Source organism: Aegilops tauschii, chromosome 6, assembly GCF_002575655.3.
Source record: "Aegilops tauschii subsp. strangulata cultivar AL8/78 chromosome 6, Aet v6.0, whole genome shotgun sequence".
Lineage (NCBI taxonomy): Eukaryota > Viridiplantae > Streptophyta > Magnoliopsida > Poales > Poaceae > Aegilops > Aegilops tauschii.
Genome location: NC_053040.3, coordinates 382,123,698 through 382,141,581, shown reverse-complemented (window position 1 = coordinate 382,141,581; position 17,884 = coordinate 382,123,698). Strand labels below are relative to the sequence as shown.

Sequence of the window (17,884 nt, the reverse complement as noted above, 5' to 3'; positions counted from 1 at the left end):
ATTGGAGGGACCAGGCTGATCACTTCATAATGCGGTGTTGGAATCCTCCGATTTTCAGCGTCATAACCCGGATGATACTTGGTAAGATCCGTGTCATCAGCAATCAGGGTCGCCACAGGGCGTATTTCTTTAACACAAGTGGTGATGTCCTCCTGTCCAAAAGGTGTGTCGTCCTCCTTTAAGCTTGGATACCAAATGGCGATGTCGGCCGGGTCTAGCTCTGGTAGCCACGCCTTGGCCCGGCTTAATGCAGCTACGGCTCCGACTCTCGCAGAAGATCGCCCTAATTCCTTAAACCGCTGAGGTAGCACAACAAGCCGCTTTAATACATCTGACAGGAGAGTGGGAACTTCATTCGACAGGCCCACTACGGCTAAAGCACGTTGAGACCCGGTGTAGAGTTGCTCCACTAGCGTATAAACCGCCTTCAGCTTTATCAACATGCTTTGGTTCAAATTGGAACTCCTGGGCCCTGCATTATAATGTCAGGTGAGTTGATAACAATTGATATGATTATTAGACAAGATTCAACACTTGCAGAGTAACTTACCAAAGATTGCTGAGACCATATGAGATACATGGCGTTTTAAATCGGATAATTCGGCGGTTGTTTCTGCAAGAGCCGCCTCTGCCTTCTCAGCCCGATTGATCAAGGCGATCTTTTCATCAGCCCAGGCCTTCTTCTCGGATTCAAAGCCTTTTTCAGTTTCTCTTGTTTAGATACACTGAATTCAAACTTGGAGTTGGCTTTTTGGGTTTCAATCTCCTGTGCTTCCAGGCGATTCTTCAAGTCAGATATTTCCGATTCAAATTAACTAATGGTGGCCTGCACAAATGCTGGGTTAAAGTCAGGATTATCATAATGCCACATTAAGTCCCAAGCCTCTTTGCAAGCAATGACACTTGGCACTTGGGGGCTAATGTGTGTTGAAGAAATATGCTTACAATGGCGGTTCATAAAAGTAAGTCCCAAGCACTTTGCAAGCAAAGATACTTGGCACTTGGGGGCTAATGCATATTGCTGTTACAAGAACTTTTTGATTTAAACATGATAAGGACTGGTTCAAACATACTGTTTAAGCCGGCCCTTGGGGGCTACAGGATAAGCCGGAGTTCTTACATATATTACCAAGCTGGTTTTAAGTCTATAGCGTATTTCGTCATAAGCAATAGACTTGGGGGCTGGTGTGGTAAGAATAAATAAAATACAGAACAAGAGCTATACCTCAGATTTTTGGTGTATCTGCTTCACCATGTCAATTTCCATGTCACGGCTGTTGTGCACTTGGTTCATATAACCAGAAACGATTTCTCCAATACTCAGGTGAGCATAATCAGTGACATCCAGCTTAGCCTTGCGGCGTTCTAGAAATTCTTCCTTGGCGGAACACTTGGCCAGCACGGTTGGTCTTCCCGGCTCAACAAAGCCGGTCTTGATGATTTCGACATCCGGGCCATCTGTCTTGGCCGGGCTAGGGATCTCCAGGTTTTCAGAACCATCAATGGCTTGCTCGACAGGCGGATCAACAGTAGGCATTGGAATGTCGTGGGCTGGTTCAGGCGGCGGCTCATGAGTGGAGGTGTCAGGAGCAGCCGTTCCGAGCTTCGGTTCATTTAAGATCGGCTCTTCGGCCGGCTTATTCTTCTTCGCCCTTTTGCTGGGTTTTACTTGTACGCTGTGTAAAAATCAAAAGGTTAGTGGAAAAGCAAGAGTTAAGATAAACACAAGATAAGCAGGTTATCATTACCCTGAAGCGGTTTTAAAGGTCGGCAAGTTGGACTGCATTGACTCGCCGGAGGAAGGTGAAGGTTCCTGGTAGTTGTTGGAAGAATTGAGTGGTTCACGACTGAGACCCGCCAAAGGATAAATGGGATGTAAATCGGAAGTAACCTTGTTCCGGCGCTTCTTTGGTGCATTTGGTAAGCCGGAGGAAAGTTCGGCATCCTTGCTGGTCCGGGTTTGCCTCCGGTTCTCATGCATTTGTTGCTTCAAAAGAAATTGAGGATCTTGATAAGCTAAAGGATGTGAAAATCTTATTTTCCGGGTTATTCTTCGGATTTTCCGTCTTGGCAAAGGCTCAGAGTCGGAGGAAATAATAGTTACCTCTTCATCCACTGCATGACTCGCTCATGTGTCCTCCTGATGATAATCAGTGTCAATAAGGTGGTTAAAAAGGAGCCTAAAGAGTCAAGAGCTACCTCTGACTCAGAGGTATCTTCTAAATGAAGCATATCTGAGGAGCTAGGCTTATTCCCCTTTTTCCGGGCAGCGGCTTTCCTGGCGGCTTTCTTGGCTTTTCTGGCTTTCTTTGCAGCTTCATGATCATACTTGACCTTCCAAAATTCGTCATCAGCCTGTGAATTACAACAAGAGTTTTGAGTAAAGGTAAAACCTCAAAGGGGAAAGTATAAAATAAAAATGCTTAAGTTACTAGCTTACCGCTGGAGCCGGGTTAGCTTTGCAGAAAGGGCTCAAACCTACTTTGCCACATTCTGCCAGGCTCTCATTCAGGAGTGTTTTTGTCTTATCATCAATGATGTCATCAGATAAATCGTCAAGACTGTGCCGCAGAGGATCATTCTTCTGGCCTGTGTAGTCACACATCAAACCAGGGCGGCGACTCAATGGAATAACCCGCCAGGCAAGCCAAACCCGGACCAAATCAATACCATTCAAGCCATTCCCCAGAAGAGCCTTGACTTTACTCATGGTAGGAGCGAGTTTTTGGCGTTCAGCAGGAGACAGTTTATCTGGCAAAGGGTGAGTGGACTCGAGGCGCAGGGCACGAAAGCCGGGTAGAGGGTTCTCATCAGCCGGAGAAGTATCTTGACAATAGAACCACGTCTAGTTCCAGTCTTTAGGGTGACTCGGTGGTTTGGCATACGGGAAAAGACAGTCTCTCCGTCGCTGGATTGAAATCCCACCAAGTTCCAAGCTAGGCCCATTGGCGCGTTCATTCTGCCGGTTCAAATAAAATAATTCCCTGAAGAGCAGCAAGTTGGGTTCTTCTCCAAGGTACACCTCACAGAACACTTGGAAATTGCAAATGTTAGATACAGAGTTGGGACCGATATCTCGAGGTCAGAGATCGAAAAAGTGCAGGACATCTCTGAAAAACTTTGAGCCGGGTGGAGAAAAGCCCCAGTTCATGTGATCAGTAAAGATGATGACTTCCCCCTCTTTGGGTTGAGGTTTTTCCTCTGTTGGATCGGGAGCACGATAGGACATGACTTCCTTCTTTGGCAGATAGCCGGTCTTCACAAAAGCAGCAAGGGTGCTTTCTGTGACGATGGATTTGACCCAATTGCATGTAACGGGTGATTTGGGCGCTTTCGGCGGCATTTTAAAGGTGGAAGCCTATGAAAAAATAAAAATTTCCGGTTCAAATTTAAGCCGGAGAGAAATACTTCAAATCATACTCAAGATGGCGGCTTATAAGAGGGGCCTAATGGCGTATGGCTAGTTATGTCAGATTGTTTAAGCCGCCATGAGCAGTTACAGTTATTTAAGCCACCGGGCGTGGTTGAAGTTATTTATCGAGCATCTCAAATTAAAGCCGGTGGTGTGAACCGCCATGGCTAAGTGGATCTATTAAGATACAGGCATCGACTAAGTGTACAAAAACAGGTTTCACAGGTCGCAGTTATTAATTTGGATCAAATGGCTGTTCAGAAAAGAAAATATTCTAGACCTAAAAATCTAGCGCAGATGAGCTCGTGAGTTCTGATGAGGCCTCTGAACTAGAAAAAGGGATCTACTAGCGTTTCAAATGGATGCGAAACAACTACCGCATGAGTTTAATACTTCTTTTGAATCCAAAGAGGATGCAATGAAGAAACCATGGAGAATCTGTGATGAACAGCGAAGAACACAGAGGAACTTACAAACCCTAATGCGGATCTGAGGTGCGGGAAGACGAAGGCTTACAGCTGCAGATCTACTGCGGAGGGTTGCCGCCATTCTCTGGACTGATTCAGGTTGATGCAGCGGCCGAGGTCGACGAAGACGAAGTGCTCTGCGGCGGCGGAGCTCGAGCAGCAGCGGAGTCGCGAGAGGAAGAAGACGACGGAAAAGGGAAGAATGAAGAAAGACCTAAAGTCATGCATATTTATAAGGAGAAGACTGACAGAGTGGCGCGAGAAACGAGGAGGCCGAAACGTGGTTATCCAGCTACTCAGACGCCTCGATCCTCGGGATGGTCATTAAAGATAAGGATCCGTTGGGATATGATTGAACAAAATATGAATTAAATGGCAGATGATGTCACGACGAGTTATCATGAATCCAGAAGATGACATCATGGCGGGTTATAAATTCTTGCACAGGTAGAAGGCAGAAGACTTTTTCTTAAGTATTGAAGATTGACATGAACCGGTTCAAATCAATCTGGGGCCTAATGTTGGGGATATAACTACTAGTGTAACCCGCCCAGGAGGGGTCGGGTTACGCTATAACGACTCATCATATGAAGCCCAATATCAAGCTTGAAGATGGCGGTTCAGTCAAGGGCCCAAAGCCCAAAGGCGACTTAAGGCCCGTAGTGATAAACCGCCATAATAGCATGACTTGTATTGTAAGGCAAGATTAACTAGTCACCAAGCCGGACACTGTTTATGAGCCGGTCGGGACTCTGTAGGCCGCGGGGCGTCAACCCGTGTATATAAGGGGACGACCCGGCGGCGGCTTAGGACAAGTAACATCAAATCGAGAGCCAGGCATAGCGGATTCGCTGCCTGGTCATCGAAACCCTAGCAATTCCACCTCAACTGGATTAGGCTTTTACCTTCACCGTAAGGGCCCGAACCAGTATAACCCTCGTGTCCTTTGTCCTGCTTTAACCCCTTTAAGCTTCCTAGTTGCGATGGCTCCATGACTAAGTCCTTTCACGAGGACATCTGTCGTGACAATTCCACGACAGATCTGGTGGTTCTCGACTCTGCGGCGGCTGGAATTGATTTTTGTCGATGCCTTTAGGGTTTCTGGAATATTGGGGTATTTATAGAGCAAAGAGGCGGTCCGGGGGCACCCGAGGTGGGCACAACCCACCAGGGCGCGCCTGGGCCTCCTTGCGCGCCCTGGTGGGTTGTGCTCTCCTCGGAGCACCCCCAGGCGCAACCAGGGCCCATTATGTGTCTTCTGGTCCAAAAAGAATCTCCGTAAAGTTTCGCTACATTTGGACTCCATCTGGTATTGATTTTCTGCGATGTAAAAAACATGCAAAAAACAACTACTGGCACTTGGCACTGTGTCAATAGATTAGTACCAAAAAATGATATAAAATGACTATAAAACATCCAAGATTGATAATATAACAACATGGAACAATAAAAAATTATAGATACGTTGGAGACGTATCAGCATCCCCAAGCTTAACTCCTACTCGTCCTCGAGTAGGTAAGTGATAAAAACAAAAAAAATTATGTGGAATGCTGCCTATTATGTCATATCATATTTATTTTCTTTATAGCCTGGACATTTGGACTTCTATATTATTCAAAGCAATAGTCCAGTTTTGACATGATAACTTAAATACTCAAGCATATCAAGAAGCAACCATGTCTTTCAAAAGATCAACGCTAAAATAAGTTATCCCTAGCCCATCATGCTCAATCATTGATCCATTCATGAAACACACTCGCATATTAACTACACCCAATACTCAAGTACGATCATAGTGCCTCCTAGTTGGTGCTTTTATAAGAGAAGATGGAGACACAAATTCAAAAATAAAAAATGCATAAAGTAAAAGAAAGGCCCTTCGCAGAGGGAAGTAGGGATTTGTAGAGGTGCCAGAGCCAAAGCGAAAATTTAGAGATAAAAACATTTTGGGAGGTGTATCCTTCCCACCAAAGAAAACGACTTAGAGTTCCCAACACTTTCCATGCTAGATATATCATAGGCGGTTCCCAAACAGAAAATAAAATGTATTCCCTTTTCCACCATTCTTTCACTTTCCATGGCTTACCGTATCCACGGGTGCCTTCCATACCAACACTTTCCAAAGAATTTATTATTTGACAACATAAAGTAAATTCATTTTTTCATTTCGGGACTGGGCATCCCTAATACCTTTGCCTTACTCTCGTGCAATGACAAGTGAATAAACACTCATCGTGAGAATAACACGTCTAGCATGGAAAATATTAGCCACACTCACCGCCCCGCGAGCGAAACGAACACACAAAAGAGAAGTTTATTTTGAAAATTAGAGATGGCACATACAAATTTGCTTAGAACGGCAAAAGAATACCGCATATAGGTAGATATAGTGGACTCATGTGGCAAAACTGGTTTAAAGGTTTTTTGATGCACAAGTAGAGATCATACTTAGTGCAAAATGAAGGCTAGCAAAAGATTGAGAAGCGACCAACCAAGAAACGAATAATCTCATAAGCGAGCATTAAGCATAATTAACACCGAATAATGCACCACAAGTAGGATATAATTTCATTGCGTAATTATTGACTTTTGTGCTTGCATAGGGAATCGCAAACCTTAACACCAATATTCTTACTAAAGCATAATTACTCATCAACATAACTCACATATCGCATCATCATATCTCAAAACTATTACTAGGAATCAAGTTTATTTTGTCCAATGATCTTCATGAAAGTTTTTATTATATCCTTCTTGGATAAGGATATCTATCACTTTGGAACTAATTTTCATGTGTTGCTTTGGATAAGCTCAAACAAATATAAGTGAAGATCACGAGCACAATATTTCTTTCTCTCAAATTAATTTAAGTGAAGCAAGAGAGAATTTCTTCAAAATTTTACTAACTATCAAATAAATCTAAGTGAAGCAAGAGAGCATTTCTTCAAAAATACTAAAGCACACCGTGCTAAAAAAGATATAAGTGAAGCACTAGAGCAAGTCCATAGCTCATAAAAATTTAAGTGAAGCATAGAGAGCAATTTTAACAAGTCATGGCATAATTCTGGCTCTCTCAAATAAGTGTGTTCAGCAAGGGATCAAGACTTAAAACACAAAATAAAACAAGCATAGACTCATATCATACAAGACACTCCAAGCAAAACACATAGTATGTGATGAATAAAAAATATAGTTTCGAGTAAAATACCAATGGTTGTTAGAAGAAAGAGGGGATGCCGCTCGGGGGCATCCCAAGCTTAGTTGCTTGCTCATTTTTGGATAATAGCTTGGGATGCCGGGGCATCCCCAATCTTAGGCTCTTCTTACTCCTTATTCCTGCATCCATTGTAAGATAACCCAAAACTTGAAAACTTCAATCACACAAAACTCAACAAAACCTTCGTGAGATCCGTTAGTATAAGAAAAATAAATAACTACTATAAGTACTGTAGTAAACCAATTCATATTTCGCTTTTGCATTATATCTACTGTATTCCAACTTTTCCATGGCAAAAACTCATCAAAGAAAACCATAGAGCCATCAAAACAAGCACACAATGCAAAGAAAACAGAATCTGTCAAAACAGAAAAGTCTGTAGCAATCTGACTATTTTGAATACTTCTGTAACTCCAAAATTTCTGAAAAATAAGGACAGCCTGAGAAATTTGTATATTAATCTTCTGCAAAAGGAATTGGTATTTTATCGCTATCTGTTAAAAAATGAGAATTCTTTTTGTGGGCGCAAAAGTTTCTGTTTTTTCAGCAAGATCAAACAACTATCACCCATGGAGATCCTAAAGGCTTTACTTGGCACAAACACTAATTAAAACACACACAAAACAATCATAACAGTAGCATAATTGTGCAAACACTCAAGAACAGGAAGCAAAAGGCAAAAATAAATTTTATTCATTGGGTTGCCTCCCAACAAGCGCTATAGTTTTACGCCCTTAGCTAGGCATAAATCAAGGATCTAAGTTTTGTCATCCTTCTTCCTCAATTTCTTAGAGGTGTTTTCATCATGGGGTTTTGTAAACACAACATAAAACATATTATCCATAGAAACCTTAGCATTCCTAAGTTGGTTTTCATCATACCCCCTTTGATTTCCCGCAACAATCCACGAGTAATGTTGATTAACATTATTGAAAACTTGTTGAATTATATCTAAAACGGGGACTTCCTCTTTAAGATTCTCATCAAAGATTTTATTATCCCCAAGCAAATTTCTTAACGCATAATCACTATTATAAAGGATTTCATCTATCACAGGTTCTTCACGATTCATACCATAAAAAACAAAGATTTCCCTGGCTTCCCGTATTATGTAGTCAAACTCATTCATAAGAACGATAGTGGCCAACTTTTTAGTCTTAGGGTTCTTTATAATGGGGAGCTCAAAAAATAATCTTTGCAAAGTAGGATGAGTACGGATAAATTTGCTTTCAAGTTTCAGAACTAGTGCTGAAATAGCATCCGCATAAGATATAGTAGTCTTAAGTATAGGATCATCATCAAGACTTAAATTTCCAACACAACTGAAAAATTCTTGGATACGTTCTTTTCCCATAACGTTCCCTTGCCCCAAGATAAAAGTTTTAGCATCCAGATTGCACGTACGTCCAATTTTAGGAGTAAGTTCATCATCCGTTGGTGCCATACCGAAATCACTCATGATTGCAAGCAAAGGATAGATCTGACAAGAAAACGGTGAACGAAAAAGAGGGGCGAATAAAACGGCAATTTTTTGTGAAGTGGGGGGGAGGAAAATGAGAGGCGAATAATGTAAATTGCGAGGAGATGAGATTTGTGATTAGGACCCTGGTATATGTTGAAGATCCTCCCCGACAACGGCGCCAGAAATTGGCACGTTGATGGGAGACTATCTTGACTTGATCCTCCTCGGCAACGGCGCCAGAAATTCCTTTTGATGTCGCTTGAAGCTACGTCGGTATTTCCCCAAAGAGGAAGGGATAATGCAGCACAACGGCGGTAGGTATTTCCCTCAGATGTGAAACCAAGGTTATCGAACCAGTAGGAGAACCAAGCAACACAACATAAACAACACCCGCACACAAATAACAACTACTCGCAAGCCGACGTGTAAAAGGGGTTGTCAATCCCTTTCGGGTAGCGGCGCCCCAAGATGGGCAAACGGACGTGAGATAAAGTTGTAGATTGATAGATCAAACACCAAATAAAATAAATTGCAGTAAGGTATTTTTGTATTTTTGGATTAATAGATCTGAAAATAAAAGCAAAGGAAAATATATCGCAAAGGCAAATAATATGCGAAAGAGACCCGGGGGCCGTAGGTTTCACTAGTGGCTTCTCTCGAGAAAAATAGCAAACGGTGGGTAAACGAATTACTGTTGGGCAATTGATAGAACTTCAAATACTCATGATGATATCCATGCAATGATCATTACATAGGCATCACGTCCAAGATTAGTAGACCGACTCCTGCCTGCATCTACTACTATTACTCCACACGTCGACCGCTATCTAGCATGCATCTAGTGTATTAAGTTCATGGAGAAAGGGAGTAATACAATAAGAACGATGACATGATGTAGACAAGATCTATCTATGTAGAGATAGAACCCATCATTTTATCCTTAGTAGCAACGATACATACGCGTCGGTTCCCCTTCTGTCACTGGGATCAAGCACCGTAAGATCGAACCCACTACAAAGCACCTCTTCCTATTGCAAGATAAATAAATCAAGTTGGCCAAACAAAACCCAAATATCAGAGAAGAAATATGAGGCTATAAGCAATCATGCATAAAAGAGACCAAAGAAACTCAAATACTTTCATGGATATAAAAAGAGATAGATCTGATCATAAACTCAAAGTTCATCGGATCCCAACAAACACACCGCAAAAGAGTTACATCATATGGATCTCCAAGAGACCGTTGTATTGAGAATCAAACGAGAGAGAGGAAGCCATCTAGCTACTAACTACGGACCCGAAGGTCTACAAAGAACTACTCACACATCATCGAAGAGGCACCACTGGAGGTGGTGAACCCCATCCGAGATGGTGTCTATATTGGATCTGGTGGTTCTGGACTCTGCGGCGGCTGGAATTGATTTTCATCGATGTCTTTAGGGTTTCTGGAATATTGGGGTATTTATATAGCAAAGAGGCGGTCCGGGGGGCACCTGAGGTGGGCACAACCCACCAGGGCGCGCCTGGGCTTCCTGGCGCCCCCTGGTGGATTGTGCTCTCCTCGGAGCACCCCCAGGCGCAGCCAGGGCCCATTATGTGTCTTCTGGTCCAAAAAAATCTCCTTAAAGTTTCGCTGCATTTGGACTCCGTTTGGTATTGATTTCCTGCGATGTAAAAAACATGCAAAAAACAGCAACTAGCACTTGGCACTATGTCAATAGATTAGTACCAAAAAATGATATAAAATGACTATAAAATGATTATAAAACATCCTAGATTGATAATATAACAACATGGAACAATCAAAAATTATAGATACGTTGGAGACGTATCATTATGCCGGCTCCGCCTCTCGAAGGTGCTCACAGGAGTAAGACGCGAGGGTGAGTGTATGCTCATGTATGTGAGCAACTTCGATTTTATTGTGTTAAAAAATAAGACTAGGCAAGTACGATTGCCCGTATATGTTTGTTGAAGTCAGTTATTGCTCTACAAAGTAAAATAAAAAATGTCCATGGTGAACTCACAAAGGGCGCGTTTGGTTGCCAACAAAATCGCAACCAGGCCCAGTTGGCCACAAAATGTGTGTTTGGTTGCGTACACAATGGGCTGGCTTGCATGCGCACGAAGCTTAAAGTAACCCTCAACCTGGCTCGGTAGAAATTGCCGAATCATCGATAGTTTCTACCGAGCCAGGCTGAGGGCGGCGCAAGCTCGCACGCGCGGGGGGGGGGGGGGGTAGGGCGAAGGCGAGCGGGGATGGAGGGAGATGGAAATCGGGCACGGTGGCACGACGCCAAATCTAGGCTCACCCCCATCCCACTCTCACCCATTTACTCGGTCACCGCTACTGTTGTTAGGTCGTTAGGCAAAGTGTAGGATCGATTTCCCCATTGCTCAACGCACCCTAGATGTGTACTAGGTTATGGACGCACGGATGCGGCTGGTACTTCAGGCTGGAGCACCGATAGCTGTGATTCAGGCATGGGTCATGTTCATGCACAAGAAAGCTGTTCGTCGTGCTGAGAGACTTGTCATCAGATATGGTCCAATGCTTATGCAGGAGCAAGAGAGAATCTCCAATCTGAACTACATATACAACTGCAACGACACAGAGGCTCTGTGGATGCTTAGAATGAAAAGAGCACCATTTGCCGGACTTGTTCAGACCTTCAGGTCCAGGGGGCTGCTAGAAGATAGCATCCACACCAGTGGGGATGAGCAAGTGGCCACGTTCCTTCATATTGGTGGCCATAACGAGAGGTTCAGGGTTATCCACAACACGTTCAGGAGGTCAATGCATGGAGACCATCTCAAGGTACTTCAAACAAGTGTCGTATGCTGTTGGGGAGCCCAGAGGAGAGATGATCAAGTCACCAACTGACCGGACTCCTACCAAGATTGGCACAAGTCCAAGATGGTATCCGTACTTCAAGGTGAGCACTGTAGTATGTATGTAGTTCATTGCTTCATATGCTTGGATAATTCAAGGTGAGCACTAACACAATCTTGTATTGCCATTTCAGGATTGCATTGGGGCAATAGATGGTATTCATGTCACTGCCAGAGTGCTGAAGTCACAAGCTGTAGCATTCAGGGGGAGGAAGCACTACACAAGCCAGAAATGTGCTTGTTGTTGTTGACTCTGATCTGCAGTTCACCTATGTGCTGGCTGTCTGGGAATGGTCAGCACATGATGCTAACATACTCAGTGACAACATCAGTCGCCCTGACGACATCAACATCCCTGATGGCAAGTTCTACCTAGGAGATGTTGGCTATGCATGTCGTCAAGGTGTTCTTTCACCCTTCAGGAAAACCAGGTACCATTTGAACGAGTTCTTTGGTAGGAACTACCCTAGGACTCCACAGGAGCTGTTCAATCCCAGACACTCCAACCTTAAGAGTAACGGTTGCGAGGGCATTTGGAGCTCTCAATAAGAGGTTCAAGATTCTGGATCAGAAGCCATTCCACCCCTACCCTACCTAGGTTAAGCTTGTTCTAGCATGTTGCATTCTGCATAACTGGATCCTGCAATGGGGTGTTGATGAACTGGTGCCTGAAGAGGAAGAGGTGACGCCTGACGATCTTGACCTCGGTGGCCATGGTGTTGAGGCATTTGACAACGAAGCCTGGAAGAACAAAAGGCTGGAGTGGGCACATACAATGTGGGATAACAGAGGTTAGATAAGGATCCGAAGAAGAAGAGCAAGAGCAGCAGAAGAATAGGAAGGGGAGGGATGATGAACTTTCCCCCATTCAGCCATTTGGCTTTTCATAATATGTATTGCCATTTGATAGTAGTTAGGATGAACCGTAATTTGTTTCGTAGCTAGGAGTGAAACTGTTAATCGTGTGTGGTAAGATCACCACTAATGAGAAGTGATGACAACACCTAATGCAGGTTGCAACCAAACAACCAAACAACGAGTCATGTGTGCGCCTAATGCGATGCAGTCAACCAAACAGGGGTTAAAATTAGTTCCGTCATGCAGCTAACCTATATGTAGGCAACCGAACGATGTGCAGATGGTGGTTTATAGACTGTTTTAACCCCGATTGAGAAGTGTATGCAAACACGTCAAAATCGGTGCAGGCAACCAAACACATCCAAAGTGCATCGTCCTCCTACAAGAAGACCGCAGATGGAGGCACACCTCCTCAGAACTTGCTGAACAAGAAGCCCCGAATACATGATCATGATCTTTTAGGGAAAAGACAGACAGGGCGCGTCGGTGGCATGCGGGAAGAAACCCCGGGAAGGCCCGAGACTTGTTGACAAAGACACAACATATTCTGTTCCCCACGAGAAGGAGAAAAGATAACGCATCCATCCAGCCACCCACCCAGATACGCACACGGCCACGCGGGGGCCAGCGGTCAGGCAGGCCAGCTGCGTGCCTCACGTGGTCAACTGACCTCGCCCACGCGATTCGGTGCGGTGCAGCAGCCAGAGCGAACCAGCCAACAGCAGCCCCCTGCGCCCGCGCCCGGTCGTTACCCACCCGGACGCAACCGAGCCGAGATCCATCCACCCCCGACCGTGCATTCCTCGCGCCCCCCACCACCCAGTCACAATCCCCTCCCCTTTCTTCCCTTCCAAGAATAGAGGAACCCCGGCGCACCCGACCTCCTACCCGCGCCGCCGCTGACGCCCGGGGCCCGCGCGCCAGGACGACGGTGCGATCCGACGGAGCCGGCAGCCTCCCTGTTTTCTTTCGTGCTTTCCAGGCAGTGGTAGAAGAAAAATCCCATCCCCCGGGGGGCGAAATAAATACCAAAAATCAGCGGCGCTCTTTCTCTCCCCCTCCCCTGTCTCTCTCGTCTCGAGCGAGGAGGTGTATTTTATTTTAGCATATATATATTTTCCTCTGGGGTTGCCGCCTGGCTGGTCCGTCTCGCGCCGCTTATTTTGCCCTGCCCCCCCCTCATAAACTTTCGAAAGGCGAGAGGCGGCGGCGGCGGAAGGAGGAGGACGACGAGGCGCTGCCGCGGGCTAGGGTTTCCTCCGACCAGGCGAGGCGGAGAGGCGCCACCCACCTCCCCGGCGGGTCGCAGGTGACTATTTCCCGACGAATCTTCTACGCCGCCTGGGTTTGGGGATTCGTTTTCCTTCGAGCGGCTGCGGCGCTGGCTTCCCGGCGTCGGGAACGGAGGTGGATTTGGGGCTCTCTTCCGCGGGCTGCGTAGGCAGATTTGGTCGGGGCTTCGGGGTCGAATTTCTGCGGCGGGCCTGTTCGATTCGGGGCGTGTTTGATTGATTGCGCGATTCGTTCTCGGCGATTTTTCCTAAATTTGGGCGAAGAATATTGTGGATTTCTCCTTTATTCTCTTTCTCCGGATGATTTGAGCGGCTCATCTCGTCGGTATCTTATGCTGCGTATTTTTTCCGAACGATAGGGGGTAGGGTGCCTACGTGTTTCGTTGCAGATGTTTCCGAATATTTTGGATCGGAATCTCCTAATATTGGCGCCCTATTTCTTCTCCCCAAGACGGGAGGGAAGAGGGTTTGATCCATTCTAACCTGCTCTGTTTTTGTCTATTGTGATTCAGGACCTCGTTGGCGCGAGCAAGGCAGAATCTACGGTGACCGCCCCCTTCTGATTCCGGCAGCCACGTCCCCATGCCGACCATCACGCACTACGTCTTGGACCCCTTCCTGGAGACCGGCTCCCTTCCCAACCTCCAGAAGCTTGTTCCCAAGCCGCCTCCAGCGGCGCTGCTACCCCCTGAGAAGTCCTCCGAGAAGCCCATCCCTGTGCCGGTGGCTCCTGCCAGGACCAGCACCTTGCCAGCGCTCTACTCCACGCCCGAGAGCACGCCGCTGCCAGACTCGCCGTCGTCGTTCCCCGGAACCTGGTCGCCGTATGTCATCAACCATAAACGTCGGGGACCTGGCCTAATCAAGACATCTTCCCAGGGCGATGTCGGAAGTGAGGGTAGCCTGCCGAAGTTTCCTGAGGGGCTACCTGCTTTGCCGAAAAGGTCTGAAGCCTTTCAAGTGCAGGAGTCTGAGTTTAGGTTCTCACAAGAGAGTGATGGTGTGGTTAACAATGGTGTGAAGGAGACCTTGGATGGAGGGGTGCAGAAAGGCAAGGTGACCCTTTTTGGCCAAGATGAGCAGGATCAGCCCGAGTTCGAGTTTCGGCATGAAAGTCCAGATGCGTTGATGAGGCCTGTCAATGTTGCAAGGCTTGTCAACAATGGAATGCCAAGAAATGGCGAAAATGATGCCTTCCTTGAGCCTCAGGATTCGCAGAGTGTGACTAGTAACTCTGAGGCTGAGGATGCTGGTGGGCAGGGGTGGTGGAAGCCCAGTTCTCCTTATGGGACGTCTGCTGGCACACCTGGTGCAGAATTTTATGACGCATTCGAAGGTACCACTCAGTTTATGCTAACGCTATGCTTTGCTCATTTGTTTTTAGCAGAGTAGACTCTTGTTTAGATATCTTAGATTGAAGATAGCAATTAGTTTGTGTATATGCTTTGTGTCTTGCTGAACTGATCTCTCTGGCCGGTTGTTCCTGTTTACCCGCAGCAACAATTCTTAAGCTAAAACTGGAATCTAAACGCTTATTCGTTGGTTGAAGATAGCAATTAGTTTGTGTCTATGCCTACTTGCTTAGCATCTTGCTTTAAACTGATCTCTGTGGTTGGTTGTTCCTGGTTGCCTGTAGCAACAATCTATATCAGTTATAAGTTGGAAATGGTGAAACAAATTAGCCAAAAAAAGGAACTCCATTGGATAGAATACTCTCGGTTTATAGTTCTCTGTATTCCAAAAGCTCAGTCATGTTTCTTGTGCAACTTGCCACTGCAATTTACTATGGTATATTATTGAACCTAGTTTTCTAGTGAGTCAGTCCTGGCCTATATGTTATTTGCCTTTATGCTGATGCAAGACATGTTTCTGATAGCGTTTGCTAAGATGGGCATTCCTAGGTTTCAGGCACTGACTTGGTTCCTAACTTATGATGTTTATATAGGCTATGCAGGTTTATTGTGTGTTCTCTTCCTGTGGCTGAACTATGATCATCTCAGTGTTTCTGTATGGCTTCCTATATTTGTTTGAGGCCTTATAGTCAATGTGCCATCTGTTTCATATGTTTTTTTAGGTTGGTTGTAGTCTATCTTTTATTATTGAACCGTGCGAACCAATCACTGCTAGCAGTATGGCTATGAGTTAAAGTCTTATTATTATGAATATGGCTATGATCTAAAAGTAATAATTCCTATGTGATATATCCAAGATTTGTTTATGCTGCATGCATATTTTTTCTAATCACTTGGTTGCATTCTGCTATTGATGGGATCATCTTTTGCCTCCTATTTTGACATGTATGCTTGTTGTTTAATTTATAATGCTTCATTGCACTAAGTCAGATTTGTTTAAAATGTAGAAATATCAAGCGATGGTGCAACTCGATCTTCTCGATGTATTGATGACGAATACCGTGAAATGAGGTTAAGCATGTTGACAGAAATTGAGGGTAGGAAACAAGCTGAGGAGGTAGCTGAGACCTGGCAGAAGGAATGGAAGAAGCTGAGTCATCACCTATCGCTGATCGCCTTGTCACTTCCATCTCCAACTGTAGCTGAGAACGATGATGATACAAGTGCGGATCCTGGAGCTGAGTTGTGCCAGCAAATAACTGTTTCACAACTGGTAGCCGCTGCTATTGCCCGGGGAATTGCTCGTGTAGAAGTTGAATCAGAGATGGAAAGTGTGATTTCAGCAAAGAACTTTGAGATCGCAAGGCTATCAGATAGGGTCCAGTACTATGAAGCAGCAAACAGGGAGATGTCTCAAAGAAACCAAGAAGCTATCGGTACTCATACTGAACTCAGTACATTAATCTTTGCATTTCGTACATACTTTCAAGATGTAAGCTATTTTTTAGCTGACTTGCTGGTGCCAACCGTTAATCTTACTTATTGCACATAAATCTCCTGTTCCATGCTTTAGTTGTGAAAAATGGCACCTGCAGTGTTTTTTTCTTGTTGAATTTAAGGAGACATGCAATGTTCCGAGTTGCCGTGATTGAATACATATCCTGTTCTTTGCTGTTCTGTCAGAAACATTCATTGGAAGATTGCAAATGAACATGGGGTGTAACACTTGTCCCTAAATGTTTTCCTATTAAATCTTGCAGAGATGTCGAGGCAACAGCGGAACAAGCGCAAGATGAGGCAGAAGTGGTTCTGGGGTTCAGTTGGCATAGCAGTTACCCTTGGCACAGCAGCCATTGCCTGGTCCTACATGCCGGCGAGCCAGTCCCAGGCAGGGGACTCGAATAGCACCAACACCAACAGCGATTAGAGCTAGCTGAAGATGCATCTTCTCCATGCAGAGGTCCTAACAAAAGCTCTAACTATACTTCCTAGAGAGAAAAGAAGCTTGTATAAGTTTTCTCTTTTGGTGATCGGCTGTGATCACTACAATCCTCATTTGCCGCTTCCTCTGTAAAAAAAAGAGTGGAATGGGCCATCTCCATCCGCGTCCAGGATTGGCCCGACTGCCCCTTACCGTAAGTCCCTCGTTGCATAGTTGGTCGAGCAAAATAATACGAGGAATGTGGATATGAGTAGTAATCGTCCATGGTGAACTCAAATGGAGTTGATTTTGACAGTTGCAGTTTTGATCTGGGTCTTGTTTACTCGAAGATTTCATTGCCGTGCTGTTTCTGTAGGTTTGACTATATATGCCTGTTATTTTACGTTTCTGTGTTTCTCAGTCGCTTGGAGCTTCCATTTTGTTGGTGGCACCAGAGGGCGAGTCCAGCCTTACTGTGCCCTTTACCTAGCTAATGGTACTCCACCCGAAAGACATTGTCCAGCACTCCTTTGGCTCTTTATTCAACCAATCTTACGCAAGAGGAGTAGGGACCTGTCCGTCACGTTTTGTTTTCTTAGGTTTTGCTTCTCTGCAATATTGACGTGGTGGCGACGATTACCTCGACGACGTCTTATTCGGCGCTGACGGGAAGGCTTTTGCTTTGCAAGGCTGTTCTGGTTGGGGTGATGCTCCAATCGATGGTGCTTTACGATTTATAGATCTCGTTTCAGGGCCGACGATAGAATTGACAAGAAGAGAGCACAGAAGCAGGGAATGGACGACCATTGTGACGACGCGTACGTACGAGATCTCTAGAGCTCGGGTTATACTTGGGTTCGCTCCCGACCCCTCCCTCCCTGCGACACACTGGCCCATACCGGCGGCGCTCACTCCGGCGCCGTCGGCCACCTCACTCCTCCTGCACCCTGCGCTCCTGGCCGGGCACCACCGCCCCTCCCCTGCGCGGTCTGGGAGTTCCCTGCTCTGCA

The 17,884-nt window shown here is 45.4% G+C and overlaps 1 protein-coding gene across 1 annotated transcript; it reads left to right on the top strand.

The window, feature by feature from the left end:
* Nucleotides 1-12,772: 12,772 nt before the first annotated feature.
* On the top strand, nt 12,773-17,200 carry LOC109773329 (uncharacterized). Its single transcript, XM_020332027.4, has 4 exons — nt 12,773-13,618; nt 14,114-14,937; nt 15,961-16,389; nt 16,714-17,200. The coding sequence occupies exons 2-4, from the start codon at nt 14,184-14,186 to the stop codon at nt 16,878-16,880; spliced, it is 1,350 nt and encodes a 449-aa protein (XP_020187616.1). The 5' UTR covers nt 12,773-13,618; nt 14,114-14,183; the 3' UTR covers nt 16,881-17,200.
* Nucleotides 17,201-17,884: the final 684 nt, after the last annotated feature.